The sequence below is a fragment of the Erinaceus europaeus genome, chromosome X (genome assembly GCF_950295315.1).
Source record: "Erinaceus europaeus chromosome X, mEriEur2.1, whole genome shotgun sequence".
NCBI lineage: Eukaryota > Metazoa > Chordata > Mammalia > Eulipotyphla > Erinaceidae > Erinaceus > Erinaceus europaeus.
This window is the reverse complement of record NC_080185.1, coordinates 42110963-42133250: the sequence shown is the minus strand read 5'-3', so window position 1 is coordinate 42133250 and position 22288 is coordinate 42110963. Positions and strand designations below refer to the sequence as shown.

The window sequence follows — 22288 nt, the reverse complement described above, 5'->3', positions numbered from 1 at the left end:
TCTCTCCAGCCCAGCACTGGTCTATTTGAAAGTGCCAAGATTTTTATCTGTACTGTGTTTTTTCCCCTCTAATATATACCACTGAGGGTTTATTTCTTTAGTATATTTAAAATTCAGCTGGGGAGGCCAGGTGGTAGTGCAGCAGGTTAAGTACACATGGCGCAAAGCACAAGGACCTGAGTAAGGATCCCGGTTCGAGCCCCTGGCTCCCCACCTGCAGGGGAGTCACTTCACAAGTGGTGAAGCAGGTCTGCAAGTGTCTATCTTTCTCCTCCCTTTTCTGTCTTCCCCTCCTCTCTTGATTTCTCTCTGTCCTACCCAACAACAATAACAATACTAATTACAACAATAATGATAAACAACAAGGGCAACAAAAGGGGGAAAAAATACCCCCCAGGAGCAGTGGATTCATAGTGTAGACACCGAGCCCCAGAAATAACCCTGGAGGCAAAACAAAAAAACAAATAAACAAACCTCAGCTGGTTCATTCCATTTCTAATTATTCATGATGGCAAGTGGAGACATTTCAAAGAAAATGTGATAAAAATCAGATGAGGGGAGTCGGGCGGTAGCGCAGCAGGTTAAGCGCAGGTGGCGCAAAGCTCAAGGACCGGTCTAAGGATCCCGGTTCAAACCCCCGGCTCCCCACCTGCAGGGGAGTCGCTTCACAAGTGGTGAAGCAGGTGTGCAGGTGTCTGTCTTTCTCTCCCCCTCTCTGTCTTCCCCTCCTCTCCATTTCTCTCTGTTCTATCCAACAACGACGACATCAATAACTACAACAATGAAAAACAACAAGGGCAATAAAAGGGAAAATAAATAAATATAATTTTAAAAAATCAGATGAGGTAGTCGGCGGTAGCATGGCGGGTTAAGGGCACATGGCGCCAAGTGCAAGGACCAGCATAAGGATCCCCGTTCGAGCCCCCGGCTCCCCACCTGCAGGGGAGTCACTTCACGAGCAGTGAAGCAGGTCTGCAGATGTCTTTCTCTCTCCCTTTCTGTCTTCCCCTCCTCTCTCCATTGCTCTCTGTTCTATTCAACAATGACAACAACAATAATAAAAACAACAAGGGCAACTAAAGGGAATAAATAAGTAAAATATTTTTTAAATGAATTTAAAAAAAACGTAAAAAAATCAAATGAATCTCAAACTTAACTCATGGGGAGAGCATATTCAATGCTACAATTTAATTTGGTCATGTCTGCTTGAACACAACAAGCATAAATTTTTAACAGGGGCTGGGCAGTGATATACCTTGTAGAGTGTGCATGTCACCATGTGCAAGGACCTGGGTTCAAGCCCCCAGTCCCCCACCTGCAGGGGGGTGGGGGGAGCTTCACGAGTGGTAGAGCAGTACTACAGGTCCCTCTCTCCTCTCTCTATCAGAAAAGAAATGTTCAAAAGAAAAATATTTCCACTGGGAGCAGTGCAGGGGGAAAGCTTTGCAAGTGGTGAAGCAGTGTTGCAGGTATCTCTCTGTCTCTCTCCCTATCACCCCCTTCCCTCTTGATTTCTGGCTGTCTTTAGCCAATAAAGAAATAAAGATAATTTTAAAAGTTTTTAAATGAATAACACTGTCGGTACACACACAAATATATCTTAATAGAGAATGCACCCCAGGGGCCAAGTGGTGGTGCACCTGGTTGAGCATACATGTTACAATGTGCAAGGACCCAGGTTTGAGCCCCCAGTCCCCACCTGCAGGGAGAAAAGCTTCACAAGTAGTGAAGCAGTGCTGCAGGTATCTCTCTGCCTTTCTCCCTCTCTGTCTCTCCCTTCCTCTCAATTTCTGGCTGTTTCTATACAATAAATAAGTAAAGGTAATAATTTTGTTTAAGACAGAAAGAGAGCAGTCCAGGAGGTGGCACGGTGGATAAAGCTGTAGACTCTCAAGCATGAGGTCCTGAGTTCGATCCCTGGCAGCACATGTACCAGAGTGATGTCTGGTTCCTTCTCTTTCTCCTCCTACTTTTCTAATAAATAAATCAATCTTAAAAGAGAGAGAGAGAGAGGGAGTCAGGTGGTAGCACAGCTGATTAAGTGAGGTGGCACAAAGTGCAGGACCAGCTTAAGGATCCAGTTTGAGCCCCCAGCTCTCCACCTGCAGGGGGGTGACTTCTCAAGTGCTGAAGCAGGTCTTCAGGTGTCTATCTTTCTCCCCACCCCCATCTTCCCTTCCTCTCTCCATTTCTTTCTGTCCTACCCCAAAATGGTGACATCAATAGCAACAATAAGAACTACAACAACAATAAAAAAGGGGCAACAAAAGGAAATAAAAGAATCATGAAAAAAAAAGAGAGAGGGAGTCAGGTGGTAGCACAGCGGGTTAAGCTCAGGTGGCGCAAAACGCAAGGACCAGCTTAAAGATCCTGGTTCGAGTCCCCAGCTCCCCACCTGCAGGGGAGGTCACTTCACAAGTGGTAAAGCAGGTCTGCAGGTATCTGTCTTTCTCTCCCCCTCTGTCTTCCCCTCCTCTCTCCATCTCTCTGTCCTACCCAACAACGACTACATCAATAACAACAATAATAACTACAACAATAGAACAAAGGTAACAAAAAGGGATAAATAAACATTGAGAGGGAGTCGGGCTGTAGCGCAGCGGGTTAAGCGCAGGTGGCGCAAAGCACAAGGACCGGCATAAGGATCCCGGTTCGAACCCCGGCTCCCCACCTGCAGGGGAGTCGCTTCACAAGCGGTGAAGCAGGTCTGCAGGTGTCTGTCTTTCTCTCCTCCTCTCTGTCTTCCCCTCCTCTCTCCATTTCTTTCTGTCCTATCCAACAACAACAACAATAATAACTACAACAATAAAACAACAAGGGCAACAAAAGGGAATAAATAAAATTAAAAAAAAAAAAAAAACATTGAGAGAGAGAGAGGGCATGCCTCCCTAAAGGATGCTTTCTTTATCACTCTGCCTCTATTGAGGACAATTACCTTCTTAGGAGGTTCCTGCTTCTGAGTATATATGTTTGTCTTCCCGAATCCCTGACCAAACTTGACGACTGCTCCATCCACGATGAAGGTCACGGGTGCATTCTTCGGCTGGGACTGGTAGAAGAGGGGGAGTCCACACCTGCAAGCAGCCAAGTCAATCTCTGCAGTGTCTTCAGATCCAAATCTGGCCCCCATACCCCCCTCCAAAGCGTGAACAGTGACGTGCTTAGACACAGGCATATTTTTGTTTGCAGCACAAACACGTGATTAGTTCTTCCCCTGGTTTCCCAGAACCACTGGGTAAGAGTCACTGACTCAGGCAATGAAATGGTTGCATAATGGTTCTGCAAAAAAGACTCTCATGCCTGGGGCTCCAAGGCCCGAGGTTCAATTCAATGCACCACCATAATCCAGAGTTAAGCACTGCTCTGGGCATGGCGTGTGTCCGTATCTCCTATTAACATATATAAGCACAATTTAAAAATAATACTAATTAAATCACTTTTAAGTAATTCCTAATTATCACTGGTTGGATTTTGCCACAGAATTCAGATTCAGCATACTTGAGGGGAGGGGTAAAGGGAGAGCTAAGAATTCCTCCTGTCTCTCACCCTGTCACATGCTTTTCTCTTTTCTTTTTTTTAAATATTTATTTATTTATTTTCCCTTTTGTTGCCCTTGTTTTTTTAATTGTTGTAGTTATTATTGTTGTTATTGATGTCATCATTGTTGGATAGGACAGAGAGAAATGGAGAGAGGAGGGGAAGACAGAGAGGGGGAGAGAAAGATAGACACCTGCAGACCTGCTTCACCACCTGTGAAGCGACTCCCCTGCAGGTGGGGAGTCGGGGGCTTGAACAGGGATTCTTAATGCTGGTTCTTGCCCTTTGCACTACCTGTGCTTAACCTGCTGCGCTACCGCCCGACACCCTCTTTTTTTTTTTTTCATTTTTATTTATAAAATGGAAACAATGACAAAGCTCTGCTCAACTTGGTGGTACTAGTGTTTGAACCTGGAAACTTTGGTGCCACAGGCCTGAAGCCACTATGCTATCTCCCCCCAGATGAATCTCATCTGGACAAGTTCAGCAAATGGTGGCTGCTACTACTGATTATTTTGGGCCACAGCTGCTGTCACTCTTAGCTGATGCATGGGTAGCTAATGGGGGGGCGGGTTGTTGTGATTTTGGGGTAGTTTTGTTGCTTGTTTTTCCCACTGCAAGGGCTTCACTACTCTAGGGTGATTTTATTAAGGAGACAGACAGAGGGAGAGAAGGAAAGATACCACAGCATGAACGCTTCCACCAGTGGGGTGGGAGCTGAGTTTGAACTTCAGCCACACGCACGGCCAGTCAGGTGCCCTCCAGATAAACTATCTTTCTTTCTTTTTCCTTTTTTGTTTGTTTGGTTTTTTTTTTATTTTTAAAATTTATTTATTTTTTCCCCTCCTCGTTGTTGGATAGGACAGAGAGAAGTGGAAAGAGGAGGGGAAGACAGAGAGGGGGTAGAAAGATAGACACCTGCAGACCTGCTTCACTGCCTGTGAAGCAACTCCCCTGCAGGTGGGGAGCCGGGGGCTCGAACCAGGATCCTTCCGCCGGTCCTTGAGCTTTGCACCACATGCGCTTAACCCGCTGTGCTACCACCCGACTGACTCCCTGTGAGCTATCTTTCAGGTCCGAATGGGTGGGTGTCTCTTTCTCTCTCTTTTTCTTGGTTTGTGTTTACAGCATCAAGAGGGGCTTATCAGGGCTCCATTACAATGGTCCCCAAACTAGCCCCTGCTATGTAACTGGCACTTTCTTTGGTCAGTTATTTTTATAATAATTTTTCAGCTAAATCAGGGAGATCTTTGAAATCTGATCAAAACCAATTCAATGAATTCAGTGTTGCCCTGAACATTTCTTTTCCTGATTTAATTATCCCAGGGTGAATGCTTTTGAGTGGGTAAGATGGTTAACTTTATTTCATCAACAAGATTTTTCACCTTCTTTTTGATAGGACAGAAAGAAATTGAGAGGAGAGGGAGGATACAGAGAAGGAGGGGGGGTGTAATATCATAATGGTTATGCAAAGAGACTCTCATGCCTGAGGCTCCGAAGTCCCAGGTTCGTTCCCCACCCCCCACCCACCCACCCCTGCACCACTATAAACCAGAGCTGTGCAGTTCTCTGGTAAACAAAAAAGAGGGAGAGGGAAGAGGGGAGAGGGGAGAGGGGAGAGGGGAGAGGGGAGAGGGGAGAGGGACACACACACACACCTGCAGCAGGAGACGGTCCTGAACTTTGGTCCTAGTGCATGGTAATGTATGTGCTTTACCAGATTTGCCACCACCTGGAACCTATGAATACTCACTGCAGTTTAACATCCTCAAAATTATATATACTTCTACAACAACAAGGGCAACCAAAGGGAGGAAAAATGGCCTCCAGGAGCAGAGGATTCATGATGCAAGCACTGAGCCCCAGAAATAACACTGGAGGCAAAAAAAATTACATATATATATATATATATACACTTCATGCCTTGGGCTTTTGTAAGACGTGTATATACATGTGTCCTTCTACCAGATTTCTTCTCTTTTAAATAGTTTTCTTTTTAAAAACTTTCTTTTTGTTTTAAACTTTATTTGTTGGATAGAGACAGTCAGAAATTGAGAGGGAAGGGGGTGATAGAGGAGAGAGATAGACACACCTGCAGCCCTGCTTCACCATTTGTGAAGATTTCCCCCTGCAGGTGTGGACCGGGGGCTTGAACCTGGGTCCTTGCACACTGTAACATGTGCGCTCAAACAGGTGCACCAACACCTGGCCCCTTCTTTTTAAAAATTTCTACTAGTGGTGAGTCGGGCAGTAGTGCAGCAGGTTAAATAAACGCAGGTGGTGCAAAGCGCAAGGATTGGCATAAGGATCCTGGTTCAAGCCCCTGGCTGCCCACCTGCAGGGGAGTCGCTTCACAAGCGGTGAAGCAGGTCTATAGATGTCTTTCTTTCTCCCCCCCATCTTCCCCTCCTCTCTCCATTTTCCTCTGTCCTATCCAACAATGACAACATCAAGAACAACAACAATAACTATAACAATAAAACAACAAGGGCAACAAAAGGGAATAAATAAATATTTTTTAAAAAACCCAGACTTCTACTAGTGATTTCCTGACAGCAGCCTACAAGCACACAAGACTACGGGGTTCTAGATTCACAGTGGCCCTGCCCCCGAAGATCTGGTATGCGTCTACTTCAAATAGTAGTAAGTTGTTGCTGTTGTTTTGTTTTTCTTGGGGTGGGGCACTGAAGTTCTTGCTAAGGCTCTACAAGTCATGCCAGCACTACTAATCCACCACACCAGGCAGCCATATTATTTTTGTTTTTTCTTTCTTTCTTTCCCTCTATTTTATTTGATAGGACAGACAATAATTCAGAGCGAAGTGAGGAGCTAGGGAGAAAGAAAGACAGACAGACACTTGCAGACCTGTTTTGCGAAGCATCCGCCTTGCAGATGGAGAGTGGGGGCTCGAAACTCGGTGCTCAAAGCTAAGGTTGTTAAGTATAACTTAGATTATACTGTTACATTTGACTCAGCAATCCTACTCCAAGAGAAATCCCATGTCTCCACCCAGATTATACTAGAATGCTCCTGGCATCCTTACTAATAGCCCAGCAGAAAACAACTCAAAGTTCTTTCAGAAGTTAACATGTGCTCATATGTCTGCTTGCTTTGTCATACACTTGACTCAGGTTCAAGTCCAGGCCCCACTGTACTAAAGGAAGCGTGTGTGTGTGTGTGTGTGTGTGTGTGTGTGTGTCTAAAAAAGTCAGCCTGGGGGACCAAGTGGTATGCACCAAGCAGGTTCAACCCCCTGCTTCCCCACCTGGGGAGAAGAAGCTTCACAAGCAGTGCAGCAGAAATGCAAATGCCTATCTTTCTCTTTCCTCTGCCTCCCCCTCTTCTATCAATTTCTCTCTATTCTATCAAATAAGAAAAGAAGGAAGGAAGGAAGGAAGGAAAGAAAGGGGAACAAACGAGGGAGGGAGCAAGGAAGACAATGGCAACTGGGAGCAGTGGGTTCGTAGTGCAGGCATCAAAGCCCAGCAATAACCCTGGTGGCAATAAAAATATATATATACTAATAATAAATTACAAAGTCATCCCGGAAAGGTGAAGCGCCAGAGATGCCATGCAAAAAAAATAAGTTTTTAAAAAGTTAAAATGCTAACAAAATAAGATAGAATAAAAAAAAGATAGAATACTAACAAAAGTAAAGAAGAAAAAACTACTGATAAATGTTAACATATTGGCCGTCCCCCCCCCCCCCCCGCCCCCAGCTTAATGCTAAGCCAAAGAAGCCAGATGTAAAAGCTGACATAGTGCAGGACGGCATGCTTTTGCCAAAGCTCATGGAACTGTGCACTGAAGAAGAGCAAATGCTGACCTGGAAAGACAGCACAGTGGTTCGGCAGAAAGACTCTTGTGCGCTTAGGGCTCCGTGGGTCAATCCCCAGCACCACTATAAACAACAACTAAGCAATGCTCTCTCTCTCTCTCTCTTTTAAATCTCATCATGCAGGGGCTAGGGTGATAGCACAATGATTATATGAAAGAGTCTCTAGTCTGAGGCTCTAAGGTCCCAGGTTCAATTCTCAACACTAAAGTCAGAGCTGAGCAGGGCTCTGGTTAAAATAAAATAATAATAATAATATAAAAGTAGGCGGGGGTAGACAGCATAATGGTTATGCAAAGAGACTCTAATGCCTGAGGCTCAATTCCTTGCACCACCATAAACCAGAGCTGAGCGGTGCTCTAGTTCAAAATAAATAAATAAATAAATATGTTAAATAAAAGCAAATAACCGACCAGTGATTCGATCTCAACTTTAAAAATTGTATTATGCTAAACCCTTGCTTGTAGTCAGCTGGTCAGGAATGAAATGTTGACTCGTATTCATTCATGTAATTGAAGTCTTCGAGACACAGTAGGGAATCTTAGACACATAACTGCGTTGCTACTGCCTTCTCAACTCTGTGCGGAGCAAAAGCCGGCCTTCAATACTCACTTTGCACACTTCTTCCTGTACTGCCGTTCAATGCCTTCGGGCCTAAGTAGAAAATGGAAAGAAAAAAATAAAATGAACAAACCTCATGACCTCCTGACCCCACTGTCTCCTTTCTTCAAATGCTATCAGGGTTTGGATATCACAGGGACTAGTTGAATGTGTATTCATTTCAAAGCTCCAGCATTTCTTCCTGAGCCCCTGGTATGACTCAGGCATCCTTGTCACTGAGGGCAGGGAAAGGACAGCAGTGACCAGGGCCAGAGAGGCAACTGGAGTCATAGCAACAGCAACAACAACAACAACATAGCTTGTACTAAGTGCCAGAACTTGATCTCAACAAGTCTGCGTGTGTTCATTCACGTGTCGAGTTACTGTTCTCACTTACCCGTGAAGAGTGAAGACTTACGCACAACGCGATTCCATGATTTTGTCCAAGGTCATGGGGTTGGATCCAAGCTCAGGCCTTTCACATTCTAGAGCACTTGCTGCCTTAGTGGACTGCCCACCCACGGGCTGGAGAACTAGTTCACTGGGATGGTGCGCTGCTTTGCTATGTGCACAATACAGGGTCGAGCCCAGTCCCCACCCCCCAGCAAGAAGGACGCTTAGGTGCTGTGGCCTCTTTCACGCTCTCTCCAACAAAATAATAACAACTAGGGAGTCGGGGAGTCGGGCGGTAGCACAGCGGGTTAAGCGCAGGTGGCGCAAAGCACAAGGACCTGTGTAAGGATCCCGGTTCGAGGCCCCGGCTCCCCACCTGCAGGGGAGTCGCTTCACAGATAGTGAAGCAGGTCTTCAGGTGTCTGTCCTTTCTCTCCTCCTCTCTGTCTTCCCCTCCTCTCTCCATTTCTCTCTGTCCAGTCTAACGACGACATCAATAACAACAACAAGAATAACTACAACAATAAAACAAGGGCAACAAAAGAGAATAAATAAATATTAACATGATAATAACTGTCCACCCTGTCACTTAATGGAAATATGGGACTCATCCTTGATTCTTTTTTCCCCCTTTCTCCCATCCCTATTTCATCAGCAAATCCTGTGGATGGAAGTCCCAAAGAAACAATCTTTGATCAGTCTAGTTTCCCTCACCTCCCCGCCACCATCATGGCCCAGGCCACCTGAGCCTTTTCCCTGGACCACTGTTGTGGTTTCACTTCCCAACTGTGATGTTTTTAAATAACTTTTTTTAAAAAAAATTATTTATTTATTCATGAAAAATGAAAGGAGAGAGAGAAAGAACCAGACATCACTCTGGTACATGTGCTGCTGGGGATTGAACTCGGGACCTCATGCTTGAGGGTCCAAAGCCTTATCCATTATGCCACCTCCCGGACCACTTTTAAATACTTTTTAACTAGTTTTATTTATTGAATAGATACAGCCAGAAATCAAGGGAGAAGGGGGTAATAGGGAGAGAGACAGACAGACACCTGCAACAGACACCTTCACCACTCGTGAAACTTTCCCCCTGAAGGTGGGGGCCGGAGACTTGAACCCAGGTCCTTGTACGTTGGAACATGTGCGCTCAACCAGGTGCGCCACCACCCAGGCCCCCACTGTGATTTTTTTAATACTTTGTTTTTGTAATGAAAGAGAGATGCATAGAGAAAGATACACAGAGAGATGAGAGCACTACTCAGCTCTGACTTACAGTGGAGCTGAGGATCGAACCAGAGACCTCAGAGCCTGAGGTATGAACGTCATTAGCATAAGCATTATGCTGTCCCCCCCCAGCCCCGATTGTAAGTTTAATTGGTGCTCTATGCACATGATTACATAAGCCTGTAACACTGAAAGCAAGCTGGTTCCCCGTTCAGTTCTCTTTCCCTGAAAGACACGCAGATGCTGCTTTCTCCTGCTACCCCCGCCCCAGGGATCTGGGGCCTACAGGAAGAGTTCTTACTGGCAGACAAAGGAAACATCTCTTTCTTTGTAGGCAAATGTAAGATGCCTTATACAGTTACCTTTTCATTCACTTAAAAATATATCTTAATTTGTTTTGCCAGAGCACTGCTAAATTCTGGCTTACGGTGGTGTCTGTGGATTGTATCTGGGACCTCAGGGATTCATTCCAGCATGAGTCTTTTGCTATCTCCCAAGTTAAATTTTGATTAAAAAAAATCTATCCCAGGTTCAAGCCCCCGCACCACCATAAGCCATAAGCCAGAGATGAGCAGTGCTCTGACAAAAAAAAAAAAAAAAAAGATCTATATACTTAGGCCAGGTGGCAGAGTACCTGGAAGACAGTACATGTTCCAAGGCATAAGGACCCAGGTTCAAGCCCCAGCACCATACATAAGCCAGAGCTGAGTAGTGCTCTGGAAAAAATTTTATATATATATATATATATGACTCAGGTTTGAGCCCAGTCCTCACCATATTAAAGGAAACAACAGTGCTATAGTCTCTTGCTTTCTCTCTCTCTCTCTCTCTAAAAAAAAAAAAAAAAAAAAGCCTGCATTTGCATGCAGGAGGTTAGGTTCTGAGTTCAATCCCAGCGCTATATATGCCAGAGTGATGCTCCAGAACACACACACACGTTCATATATTCATATATGTATTTCCTTCTCAGCTGATAAAGAGGTGCTTCAGGGGGCGGGTGGTGGCGCACCAGGTTAAGCACACATAGTACGAAGCTCCAGGACCCACGGAAGGATCTCAGTTCGAGCCCCCCCCCCTCACTCCCCACCTGCAGGGGAGTCGCTTCATAGGTGGTGAAGCAGGTCTGCAGGTGTCTATCTTTCTCTTGCCCTGTCTTCCCTTACTCTCTCCATTTCTTTCTGTCCTATCCAACGATGACAGCAATAATAACAATGATAAACAACAAGGGCAACAGAAGGGAAAAAAATATAGCCTCCGGGAGCAGTACAGGCACCGAACCCCAGTGATAACCCCGGAGGCCAAAAAAAAATTTTTTTTTAAATCCTGCTATTGCTAATCCAAATTTACATTCCCACCATCACAGTGAGAGTCCCTGTTTACCATCAAGTTTTATGTCTGCTTATTTATTTATTGGAGCCTGAGTCTTGCACACAGGCAATTTTACTCCTTCAGAACTTTTTTTTTTTCCTTCCAGAAGCGATAGGGAAAGGGGGCGATACACTACCACAGCATCGCACCTTCCTCAAAGATGCCTTTCATGTGGCGCCTGGGCTCGAACCTGGACCACAGACAGGGTGAGGCACAAGGTTTCCCTGGTGTGCTAGCCCTCTGGCCCAACTAGCAAGCTGGGCCTGTTATGCCAGACAATGTTGCCAATCACATCTGTGACTAGCATCTTTTTAGATTTTTTTTTTAAGATTTAATTTATTTATTCATGAGAAATGATAGGAGAGAGAAAGAACCAGGCATCACTCTGGTACATGTGCTGCCGGGGATCGAACTCAGGAACTCATGCTTGAGAGTCCAATGCCTTGTCCACTGCGCCACATCCCAGACCACCTTTTTAGATGTTTAACAGCAATTTGCATTTTCTTTTCTTTGTGTCAAGTGTTCACATTCTTTAGCTACTGAGTGAGTGGACTTTAGATTGAAGGAGACCTACAAATAGTTCTCCTGTGCTTTGACATTTGCAATTGACAGTCACCACCGCCACCACCCCAGAAGTTCAGATGCCTCTGAGGTCCTAGCAATAGTGAGAACCTGTGTGTGTGATTCGAGTTTTCCCCACTTGAAACTGATACCCCAGAGAAGAGGCCAGGCTGCTTATTCTAGCTGTGTCCATTACAGCCTGGCTCTACATCATGTTCTAAATAGAGACTAGCAGTGCCTCCCCAAGATCCTAAGAATAAATTCAGACACCTGTCACAGCCTCAGCTCCCTCCCTCCCTCCCTCTCATCACCCCCCAACTTCCCTCACTCGCTCGCTCCTCCTCTAGTAATCCAGTGGTCTTTCTCCTGTTTTCCCACTTGGACACCCACTCTCTTCTGCCTAGAATGTTCTCATTAGGCCACAGCTGCCTGACTCATCGTTGGGGTGCAGGTCAAAGGCCACCCAGCCCTTGCAAACATCCGGAAACCACCGAACTGCACACTTGTTTTTTTTGTTGCCCTTGTTGATATTTATTGTTGTTATAGTTGTTGTTGTTATTGATGTCGTTGTTGGCTAGGGCAGAGAGAAATGGAGAGAGGAGGGGAAGACAGAGAGAGTTAGAGAAAGACAGACACCTGCAGACCTGCTTCACTGCCTGTGAAGCAACCCCCCTGCAGGCGGGGAGCCGGGGGCTCGAACCGGGATCCTTGTGCCGATCCCTGCGCTTGGCTCCATGTGCGCTTAACCTGCTGCGCTACCACTTGACAGCCCTTGTTGTTGTTTTTTTAAAGTGTTACTTTGTAAATCTGGAACTTTTTTAATTTTTAAAATGTATTTTTATTTATTAATGAGAAAGGAGGAGCGAGAGAAAGCCAGACATCACTCTGGTACATGTGCTGCCAGGGATTGAACGCAGGACCTCGTGTTTGAGAGTCCAATGCTTTACCACTGCGCCACCTCCCGGACCACTATTTTATTTATTTTAATATGTATTCCCTTTTGTTGGGGTTACGGAACCGGGATCCTTACGCTGGTCCTTGCGCTTAACTGAATGCGCTAACGCATGACCCGACCCTTGTTTTTTTCTTCTTTTTTTAAATATTTATTTATTTATTTATTTATTTATTTATTTATTTCCTTTTGTTGCCCTTGTCTTATTGTTGAAGTTACTAATGTCATTGTTGTTGGATAGGACAGAGAGAAATGAAGAGAGGAGGGGAAGACAGAGAGGGGGAGAGAAAGAGAGACACCTGCAGACCTGCTGCACCGCCTGTGAAGCGACTCCCCTACAGGTGGGGAGCCTGGGGCTCATACCGGGATCCTTATGCCGGTCCCTGCGCTTTGCACCACCTGCGCTTTACCCGCTGCACTACCGCCTGACAGCCGTTTTTGTTTTTTAGAAAGACACACACACACACACACCAAACCTGGGTCACACACATAGCAAAGCAGCGTGCTAGCCCAGGGAGCTATTTCTCCAGCACTGGTGAGGTTTGTTTTGTTTTAATCTTTTTGTTATTTGAGAGAACCACAGCATCACTCTGGCATGTGTGATACCAGGGATTGAACTCAGGACCTCAGGCTGGAGAGTCCCAAGGCTTTATCCACTCTGCCACCTCCCAGGCCACCCATATTTGATATCTAAATGCTTTCTATATTCCCTGCACCTGGAATGACCCTTCCCTCTCCTGGACATGCTGAAATCCTAGTTTGAGACCAAATACATACAAATGCCACCATCTCTGAGAGCCTTTCCTGTCAACCAGTCAGGCAGAATGACTTGCTCTGGCTTTTTGTTCACCCCGCTAGTATCTTCTCATATTGTATCACCTCAGGAAACCGGCTCCCTCACTGGGCCCTGAGTTCTTCGATGCTAAGAATAGTACCTAATTCACAGATCTAGTCCCTGGCCTCTGTGCCTAGAAAATGACATGCTGCCAGAGGTTACAGAATGAATGAGCTCATTCTACTTAATAAAAAAAAGGGGGGGCTGGCGCTGAGCAGATAGCATAATAGTTCTGCAAAAAAGTCTTTCATGCCTGAGACACCAAAGTTTCTGGATTCAATGCCCAGCATCGCCATAAACCAGAGCTGAAGAGTTCTCTGGTAAAAACAAGAACAAACAAAAAAGCCAACAAGCCATACAACACCCAAATCACAGCTATCAAAGGGCTGTGGAATCACATCTTGGCACCCTTTCAACAAAGTACAGGGGGAGTCGGGCGGTAGTGCAGCAGGTGAAGTGCACATGGTGCAAAGCGCCAAGGACCGGCCTAAGGATCCCAGTTCGAGTCCCCGGCTCCCTGCCTGCAGGGGAGTCGCTTTACAAGCGGTGAAGCAGGTCTGCAGGTGTCTATCTTTCTCTCCCCCTCTCTGTCTTCCCCTCCTCTCTCCATTTCTCTCTGTCCTATCCAACAACAATGACAACAATAATAACTACAACAATAAAACAACAAGGGTAACAAAAGGGAATAAATAAAATTTGAAAATAAAAAAAAGTACAAAAAAAGTGTTTGCTCATTAATATAAGCTTCCACACTACGATCATCATCTCTGGCATTATGCTATTTATTCCACTGCAGAATACTGTGCCCCAGTATGGTTCCGTAGCCCCCATGTCCACTTGGTCAATTCCAAATTATATTCCTCCATGAGGATAATTTCTGGAACCATCCGTTCCACCCCGGTTCCATGGCTGCCAGTTCTTAGCAATATCGTCCCGCCAGATATTCGTTGGGATATGGCATCATCTAAGTTCATTTCCCACGTCTACGCTCGACCGGACCTGCCAATTTACGTGGATATCTTCGCCCACCCTGTCCAACGTTTGACGTCTCGTCATCCAATCTGGTCCCCTACGCCTACACTGAACTTCTCTGTTCCAGACTCTTGGAAACAGAGTTGGCAGTCAGCTGAGGTAAAGAACAAACACCTCATCACAGACCCCTGCAAGCGTCAACCCGGCTTTGACCTAGCACGTTATGATTGGGCCCTCCTCAATCGCTATCGAACAGGCCATGGCCGGTGCGCCACTATGTTCCATCGCTGGGGAGCCAGAGACGACCCGAACTGCCCCTGCGGCTCCAGACAGACTATGATCCACATAGTCAACGACTGCCACCTCTCCAGATTCAAAGGAGGTCTCGAAACTTTACATGAGGCTCAACCTGACGCTGTTGACTGGCTATGGAAGAAGGGCAAACGCTAGAAGAAGAAGAAGCTAGACAGCTACTACCACAAATGTCGAAGTACTGGGTCCAAATGGAGGATGTTTTCAGAGGGTGTTTATATTCCCAGGAACTAGAATAAAACAACAGCAACAACAAACAAAAAACACAGGGCAGAGACTGGGTGGTAGTGCCCTTGGAAGAGCGTAAGAACTCAGGTTCAAGCCCCTGGTCTCCACCAGCAGGGGGGGGAAGATTCATAAGCAGTGAAGCACGTCTGCAGGGGTGCCTGCCTTTCACCCCCTCTTCTAACCAGAGCACTGCTCAGCTCTGGCTTATGGTGGTGCGGGGGGATTGAACCTTGAACTTTGGGAGCCTCAGGCATGTCTACCCCACCCCCATAGCCTCTCAATTTCTCAATGTTCTATCAAAAAACACCAGGCGGGCACACACACCCTAGGGCAATAGAACCTGCTTACCTCCGCAGGTACATGGTCTCCTCATCTTCTGTGTTACAAAACTTGTGGGCATGCTTGGCAGCATCAATCACACGGGAACGGTCCCGGGGTCTCATAGGTAATTTCTCTAGCTGACAATCTGGAGGGAGAGACAAGAGGTCCCATCAGCAAAAGGGGCCAGGAGCACACCGGTTGAGTGCAGGACTTGCATGCATGAGGTTCTCAAGTTCAAACCCTGGATATTGCATATGCCAGAGTGGTGCTCTGGTTCTTGCTCATACATAAATAAATCTTAAAAGTATTTTGGGGTGCAGGGAGTAGTTCAGCAGTAGGATGCACACAGAAGCATGTGCAAGGACCCAGGTTCAAATCCCTAGCCTCCACACGAACGTGCCTGCAGGGGACAAGGCTTCCCAAGCAGTAGAGCAGTGCTTCCGTGTCTCTCCTCTCTCTGTGTCCCTCAAACTCTATCTAAAAGAAAAATTAAAAAGGCTGGTAGGGGGAGTCGAGCGGTAGCACAGCGGGTTAAGTGCACGTGGCGCTAAGTACAAGGACCAGCTTGAGGATCCTGGTTCGAGCCCCGGGCTCCCCACCTGCAGGGGAGTGAAGCAGGTCTGCAGGTGTCTGTCTTTCTCTTCCCATCTCTGTCTTCCCCTTCTTTCTCTATTTCTCTCTGTCCTATCCAACATTGACGACATCAACAACAATAACTACAACAATAAAACAACAAGGGCAACAAAAGGGAATAAATAAATAAATATGTTTTTAAAAAGGCTGGTAGGAGTCTTTTTTTCATAACTACTATGCTGTTTCCACCATACTCTTATTCTTTTTAATTAAAATTGTGGGAAGTTATAAGGGTAAAGCCAGGGCTAGGGAGACAGGAAAATGGTTACACAAAAGGTCTTTTATGCCCGAGGCTCTAAGGTCCTGAGTTCTAGCCCCAGCAACGCCACAAGCCAGAGCTGAGCAGTACTCCGATCTCTCCTCTGTACCACATTCATAAATAAATAAATAAATAAATAAATTTTAAAAGAAAGGGCATGATAACTAACACACATTTAATAAGAAGGACAAGGGTGAGAGTAGATAGCATAATAACTATGCAAAGAGACTCTCTTGCCTGAGGCTCTAAAGTCCCAGGTTCAATCCCCCCGCATCACCATAAGCCAGAGCTGAGCAGTGCTCTGATAAATATAATAATAATAATAATATAATATGAAAAATAATTTTAAAAAGAGAATCAAGTTCTTCGTGACCTGGGAGGTGGCACAATGGAAAAAGCACTGGACTCTTTCAAGCATGAGGTCCTGAGTTCAATCCCCGGTAGCACATGTACCAGAGTGATGTCTGGTTCTTTCCTTCTCTCCTATCTGTCTCATTAGTAGATAAATTAAATCTTTTAAAAAATTATTAGAGGGAGTCGGGCAGTAGTGCAGTGGGTCAAGCGCATGTGGAGTGAAGCACAAGGACCGGCAAAAGGATCCCGGTTCGAGGCCCCGGCTCCCCATCTGCAGGGGAGTCGCTTCACAGGCAGTGAAGCAGGTCTGCGGGTGTCTATCTTTCTCTTCCCCTCTCTGTCTTTCCCTCCTCTCTCCATTTCTCTCTGTCCTATCCAACAATGATGACAATAACAACAACAACAACTACAGCAACAATAAAAAGACAACAAGGGCAACAAAAGGGAAAATAAATAAATATAAAAAAATAAAATAACCAACAACAACAACATCAATAATAACTACAACAATAAAACAACAAGGGCAACAAAAGGGAATAAATAAATAAAATAAAATATAAAAAAATAAAATAAAATAATTAGAAAGACAAAAATTCAGACCCAAGCCTGGGTGAAACAAAAGAAAATTTAATTTATTTGACAACTAGGTAGGTCTATAGAGTAGACACAGCTGTGCAGTGGATTCAGCATAGAACAAAGCCTGATATTTACATTCTAGCCAAAAAGGCAGAAAACTTGAAAATAAACTGTATCAGAGGATCTTGGGTGATAATAAATGGGGTGGTGGGAGACGGGCAGTGGTACACCTGGTTGAGCACACATGTCACCATGCACAAGGATCCAAGTTCAAGCTCCTAATCCCCACCTTGGGGGAGGGTGGGAGGAGCTTTGGGAGTGGTGAAGCAATGCTGCCAGTATGTCTCATTCTCTCTCATTCTCTATTTCTCCCTTCTGTCTCTTTTTCTCTGTTGATATTCAATAAATATAATATGATATATATTTTTTAAAAGGTAACTTTAAAACAACAGCAGCTACAGGGCTGGGCTGTAGTGTAGTAGGTTAAGAGCACAAAGCGCAAAGCACAAGGACCAGTGCAAGGATCCCAGTTCGAGCTCCCGGCTCCCCACCTGCAGGGGGGTCACTTTATAAGCGGTGAAGGAGGTCTGCAGGTATCTATCTGCCTCTCCCCCTCTCTGTCTTCCCCTCCTCTCAATTTCTCTCTGTCTTATCCAACAACAGCAGCTATAATAACAACAAGGGCAACAGAATGGGAAAATGGCCTCCAGGATCAGTGGACTCATGGTATAGGAATGAACCCCAGCAATAACCCTAGAGGCAAAAAAAAAAAAAAAAAAAAAAAAACAGCAGCAGCAGAAGGCAGGCTACTGAGAGAGTGAACAATGACCTCAGTGCTAAGTGCTTCCAAGAAAATGCAGCAGGGGGCAGGGTGGTGGCGCACTTGGTTGAGTACACACGGTCCAATGTGCAAGGACCTGGGTTCGACCTGGTCCTCACCTACAGGGGGAAAGCTTTGCAAGTGGTGAATCAGTATTTCAGGTCTCTGTCTCTCTCCCTATTCCCCCCTACCCTCTTGATTTCTGGCTGTCTCTATCCAATGAGTAAGTAAAGATAATTAAAAAAATTAAATAAAAGAAGAATGTAACAGGTTAAGAGAACAGAGTATTGTGAGTCCAGTTAACAGGAGAGAGCTTTCCAGGGAGGGCACATTTCCACAGAGACTGAATGAAGTAAGGAAGCAGCAAAGGAAGAGTGTTGGGGGGGGGGTGCAAAGAGCAAGGGCCGGCTTAAGGATCCCGGTTCAAGCCCCCGGCTCCCCACCTGTAGGGGAGTCGCTTCACAGGTGGTGAAGCAGGTCTGCAGGTGTCTGTCTTTCTCTCCCCCTCTCTGTCTTCCCCTGCTCTCTCCATTTTTTCTGTCCTATCTAACAATGACATCAATAACCACAACAATGTTAAACAACAAGGGCAACAAAAGGAGAAATAATAAATAAATAAATAAACAAATAAATAAATAAATAAATAAATGAAGTTTGGAAAAGGACTCTGGCTGCTTGGCGGGGAACAGAGCCTTGGGGACAAAGAATGAAGAGTTATGGGATGATTATAGGGTGCTGGACGGTGATGCACCTGGGTAGGAGCACACATTACCATGCACAAGGACCAGGGTTCGAGCCCCCACTGCCCCATTTGCCGAGGAGAAGTCTATCTCCACCCCCCAATTTCTCTCTGTCTTATCAAATGGGGGGAAAGGTTTTTTTCCCTCTCTCTCTCATCGTTCTCTTTGAACTACTCTAAAAGAAAGAGAGAGAAGGGGAGTCAGGCAGTAGTGCAGCGGGTTAAGCGCAGGTGGAGCAAAGCACAAGGACCGGCCTAAGGATCCTGGTTCGAGCCCCCGGCTCCCCACCTGCAGGGGAGTCACTTCACAGGCAGTGAAGCAGGTCTGCAGGTGTCTGTCTTTCTTTCCCTTCTGTCTTCCCCTCCTCTCTCCATTTCGCTCCATCCCATCCAACAACAACATCAATAATAACTACAACAATAAAACAAGGGCAACAAAAGGGAATAAATAAATATTTTAAAAGAGAGAGAGAAGAAGAAGAGTTATAAAGGAAGAAGACAAACATTTGAAGGCATCAGTATATAAATGGCATTTCAAGGGCTGGGCAGTGGCGCACCTGGTTAAGCGCATACACTACAGTGTACAAGGACCCAGGTTCAAGCCCACAGTCCCCACCTGCAGGGAGAAAGCTTCACAAGTGGTGAAGCAGGGCTGCAGGTGTCTCTCTCCCTCTCTATCTCCCCCTGTCCTGTCGATTTCTCTGTCTCTATCCAATAACAAATAAACAAACAAATTTTAAGTAAAAATAAATGGCAATTAAGAGAGTAAAACTGGTAAGGGGCCAAGCACTGGAGCAACTGGTAGAGTGAAGATGTTACCATGTGCAAGGACCCCAGGTTCAAGCCCTGAGGGCCCTACCTGCAGTGTGGGGGGAATTCATAAGGAATGGAGCAGTGCTGCAGGTGTCTTTCTCCCTCCCTCCACATCTCTCTCCCTATTTTTGTCTCTATCATTAATTAAAATAAGTAAAAAATGTATTTATTTACTCCCTTTTGTTGCCCTTGTTTTATATTGCCTTGTTTTGTTGCCCTTGTTGTAGTTATTATTGTTGTTGTTATTGATATCATCATTGTTAGGACAGAGAGAAATGGACAGAGGAGGGGAAGACAGAGAGGGGTAGAGAAAGACAATTGCAGACCTGCTTCACCGCTTGTGAAGCAAACCCCCCCCACAGGTGGGGAGCCAGGGGCTCAAACAGGGATCCTTACAGTCCTCGCACTTTGCATCACCTGCGCTTAACCCGCTGCATTACCGCCCAATTACCCTATATTTTTTTTTAAGAGAAGGAAAGGGCTAGGGACATAGCTCAGCAGTACAGTGCATGCTTTTTTAAAATATCTATTTATTTATTTTCCTTTATTGTTGCCCTTGTTTTTTATTGTTGTTGTAGTTATTATTGTTGTCTTCATTGTTAGATAGGACAGAGAGAAATGGAGGGAGATGGGGAAGACAGAGAGGAGGAGAGAAAGACAACTGCAGACCTGCTTCACCGCCTATGAATCGACACCCCTGCAGGTGGGGAGCCAGGGGCTCAAACTGGGATCCTTACACTGGTCCTTGTGCTTTGTGCCATGTGCGCTTAACCTGAGCCACCGCCCAATTCCCGAGTGTATGCTTCTATGCTTGAAGCCCTGGGTTCTACCCTGGGTTCCACTAGCACATAAAAAAAACAAGAACAACCCCCACACCTACACTCAACTCATTTTTTACAAGGGTGCCCAAAACATCAAATGGAAGAAGGAAAACCTATTTAACAAATGGTATTGGGAAAACATGTTGAAACACGCAGAGCAAAAGAATGAAACTAGACCACCAAATTTCATCACATATAGATGTTTACACACACACACACACACACAAAAGACCATCATGCCTGAGACACCAAAGGTCAGAGGCTTAAGCCCCAGAATCACCATAATCCAGAGCCAAGGAATGCTGTGCTCCAGCAGAAGAAAAATAGATAAATAAATTGTCGTTAAAAAGTTAACTCCGGTGGTCCAGAAGGTGGTGTAGTGGATAAAGCACTGGACTCTCAAGCATGAGATCCTCAGTTTGATCCCCGGCAGCACATGTACCAGAGTGATGCCTGGTTCTTTCTCTCTCTCCTCCTACCTTCCTAATAAATAAAAATCTTAAAAAAAAAAAAAAAGTTAAATCTGGGGGATTGGACGGTAGCACAGCGGGTTGAACACGTGGAGCAAAACGCAAGGACCAGCGTAAGGATCCCAGTTCCAGCCCTGGCTCCCCACCTGCAGGGGAGTCACTTCACAGGCGGTGAAGCAGGTCTGCAGGTGTCTATCTTTCTCTTCCCCTCTGTCTTCCCCATCTCTCTCCATTTCTTTCTGTCCTATCCAACAACGATGACATCAATAACTACAATAATAACTACAATAAAACAACAAGGGCAAGAAAAAGGAAAATAAATAATTTTTTTTTAAAAGTTGACTTAGGGGCCAGACAGTGGCACACCTGTTTAAATGCTCACATTACAGTGCACAAGGACACAGGTTCAAGCCCCTGGTCCCCACCTGCAGGTGGGAACGCTTTACAAGTGGTGAAGCAGGGCTGCAGGTGTGTCTTTCTGTTGCTTTCCCTATCTCGCCCCTCCCCTCCTTCCTCTTGATTTCTGGCTGTCTCTAACCAACCAATAAAGATAATCAAAAAAAATTTTTTTTTGAAGTAACTCCTTACATGATAAAATAATTTTTTAAAGTACTCCAAATTGATAAAGGATTTGGGGGAGGGAGGTCTGGTGCACCTGGTTAAGCACACATATTACTATGCACAAAGACACAAGTCCGAGCCCCTACTCTCCACTTTAGGAGCTGTAAAGCAGGTTTGCAGGTGTTTATCTTTCGCTCACCTCGATTTCCCCTCCCCTCTCAATTTCTTTCAAGTATAATAAGAGGAGGGGGAAAAAAGAAAGAAATGGCCACCGGGAGCAGTGGATTTGTTAGTGCTGGCACCGAGCCCCAGCGATAACTCTGGAGGCAGAAAAAAAAATTGAAAATGAATACAATCTACTTTCTCAGGGAGTTAGTATCCTTTTCTCAGCTGGGATACTCCTTTATCTGTGTGAATGGGGTGAAGGAAAGGGAACCAAGGTGACGAGGTGAAGGGATGAAGGAGAGTAGAACGAAGGAGTTGGATAAGGAAGCAGATTGTGAGTTTGTGTTTGATTCTTTGTATTAAACTTTGGAAAAGAAAACATATAACGATCTGAGGGAGTACGGGGTCAAGGGGACAATTCGTTTTCATCTGAGAGCTCTGACAGCAGAAAGGAGAAAGGTTACTAAGTATCCAGAGGAGGTGATGGGGGAAAAGATACACACACACGGCCGCCACCCCCTAAGGAGAAATTGTGTTTAAAGGGAGATGTGGCTACAGAGTTACAAGGCGGAACGGAAAAGATAGCGTGAAGAGGCGAGGGAGTACGAAGGGAGGCAAGGTTCTGACACAGTGGCAAAACTCGTCAGTCCTAGCCGACAGTTCTCCCACAGCATCGCGGGAAGAGATGCGCCCTCCCGGGAGCTCCCGGAGTTTCGCTGATCGCAGACACCCCCCAGTTCCCGGCCACTCACCCAGCACCAGGACCATCTGGCCGCACAGACAGTAGTAGACGTGGAGGGGCTTCTCGCCGTCGTCATATTCCTCTCGGTCCCGGGTGTCTGAACAGACTACTGACCGCGACACTACTTTCGGCATCGTTCAAACGAGTGACTGGAAAGTCCGACGCCAACACTGAATTGTCGCGCGAGAGTGACA

At 45.7% G+C, this 22288-nt stretch overlaps 1 protein-coding gene across 2 annotated transcripts in view; it reads right to left on the bottom strand.

Moving 5' to 3' along the window:
• Positions 1-22288, bottom strand: part of STEEP1 (STING1 ER exit protein 1) — a 29616-nt gene extending 7328 nt beyond the window's left edge. Inside the window, exons 1-4 of one of the 2 annotated variants that reach the window (XM_060182623.1) lie at positions 22105-22287; positions 15169-15286; positions 7985-8026; positions 2936-3074 (exon numbers count right to left, since the gene is read on the bottom strand). In XM_060182623.1, the coding sequence (XP_060038606.1) occupies positions 2936-3074; positions 7985-8026; positions 15169-15286; positions 22105-22228 (423 nt within the window). In that variant the 5' untranslated portion in view covers positions 22229-22287. Of the gene's footprint in view, positions 1-2935; positions 3075-7984; positions 8027-15168; positions 15287-22104 lie in introns of both variants that reach the window. The other variant, XM_007536413.3, reaches the window with a different exon arrangement.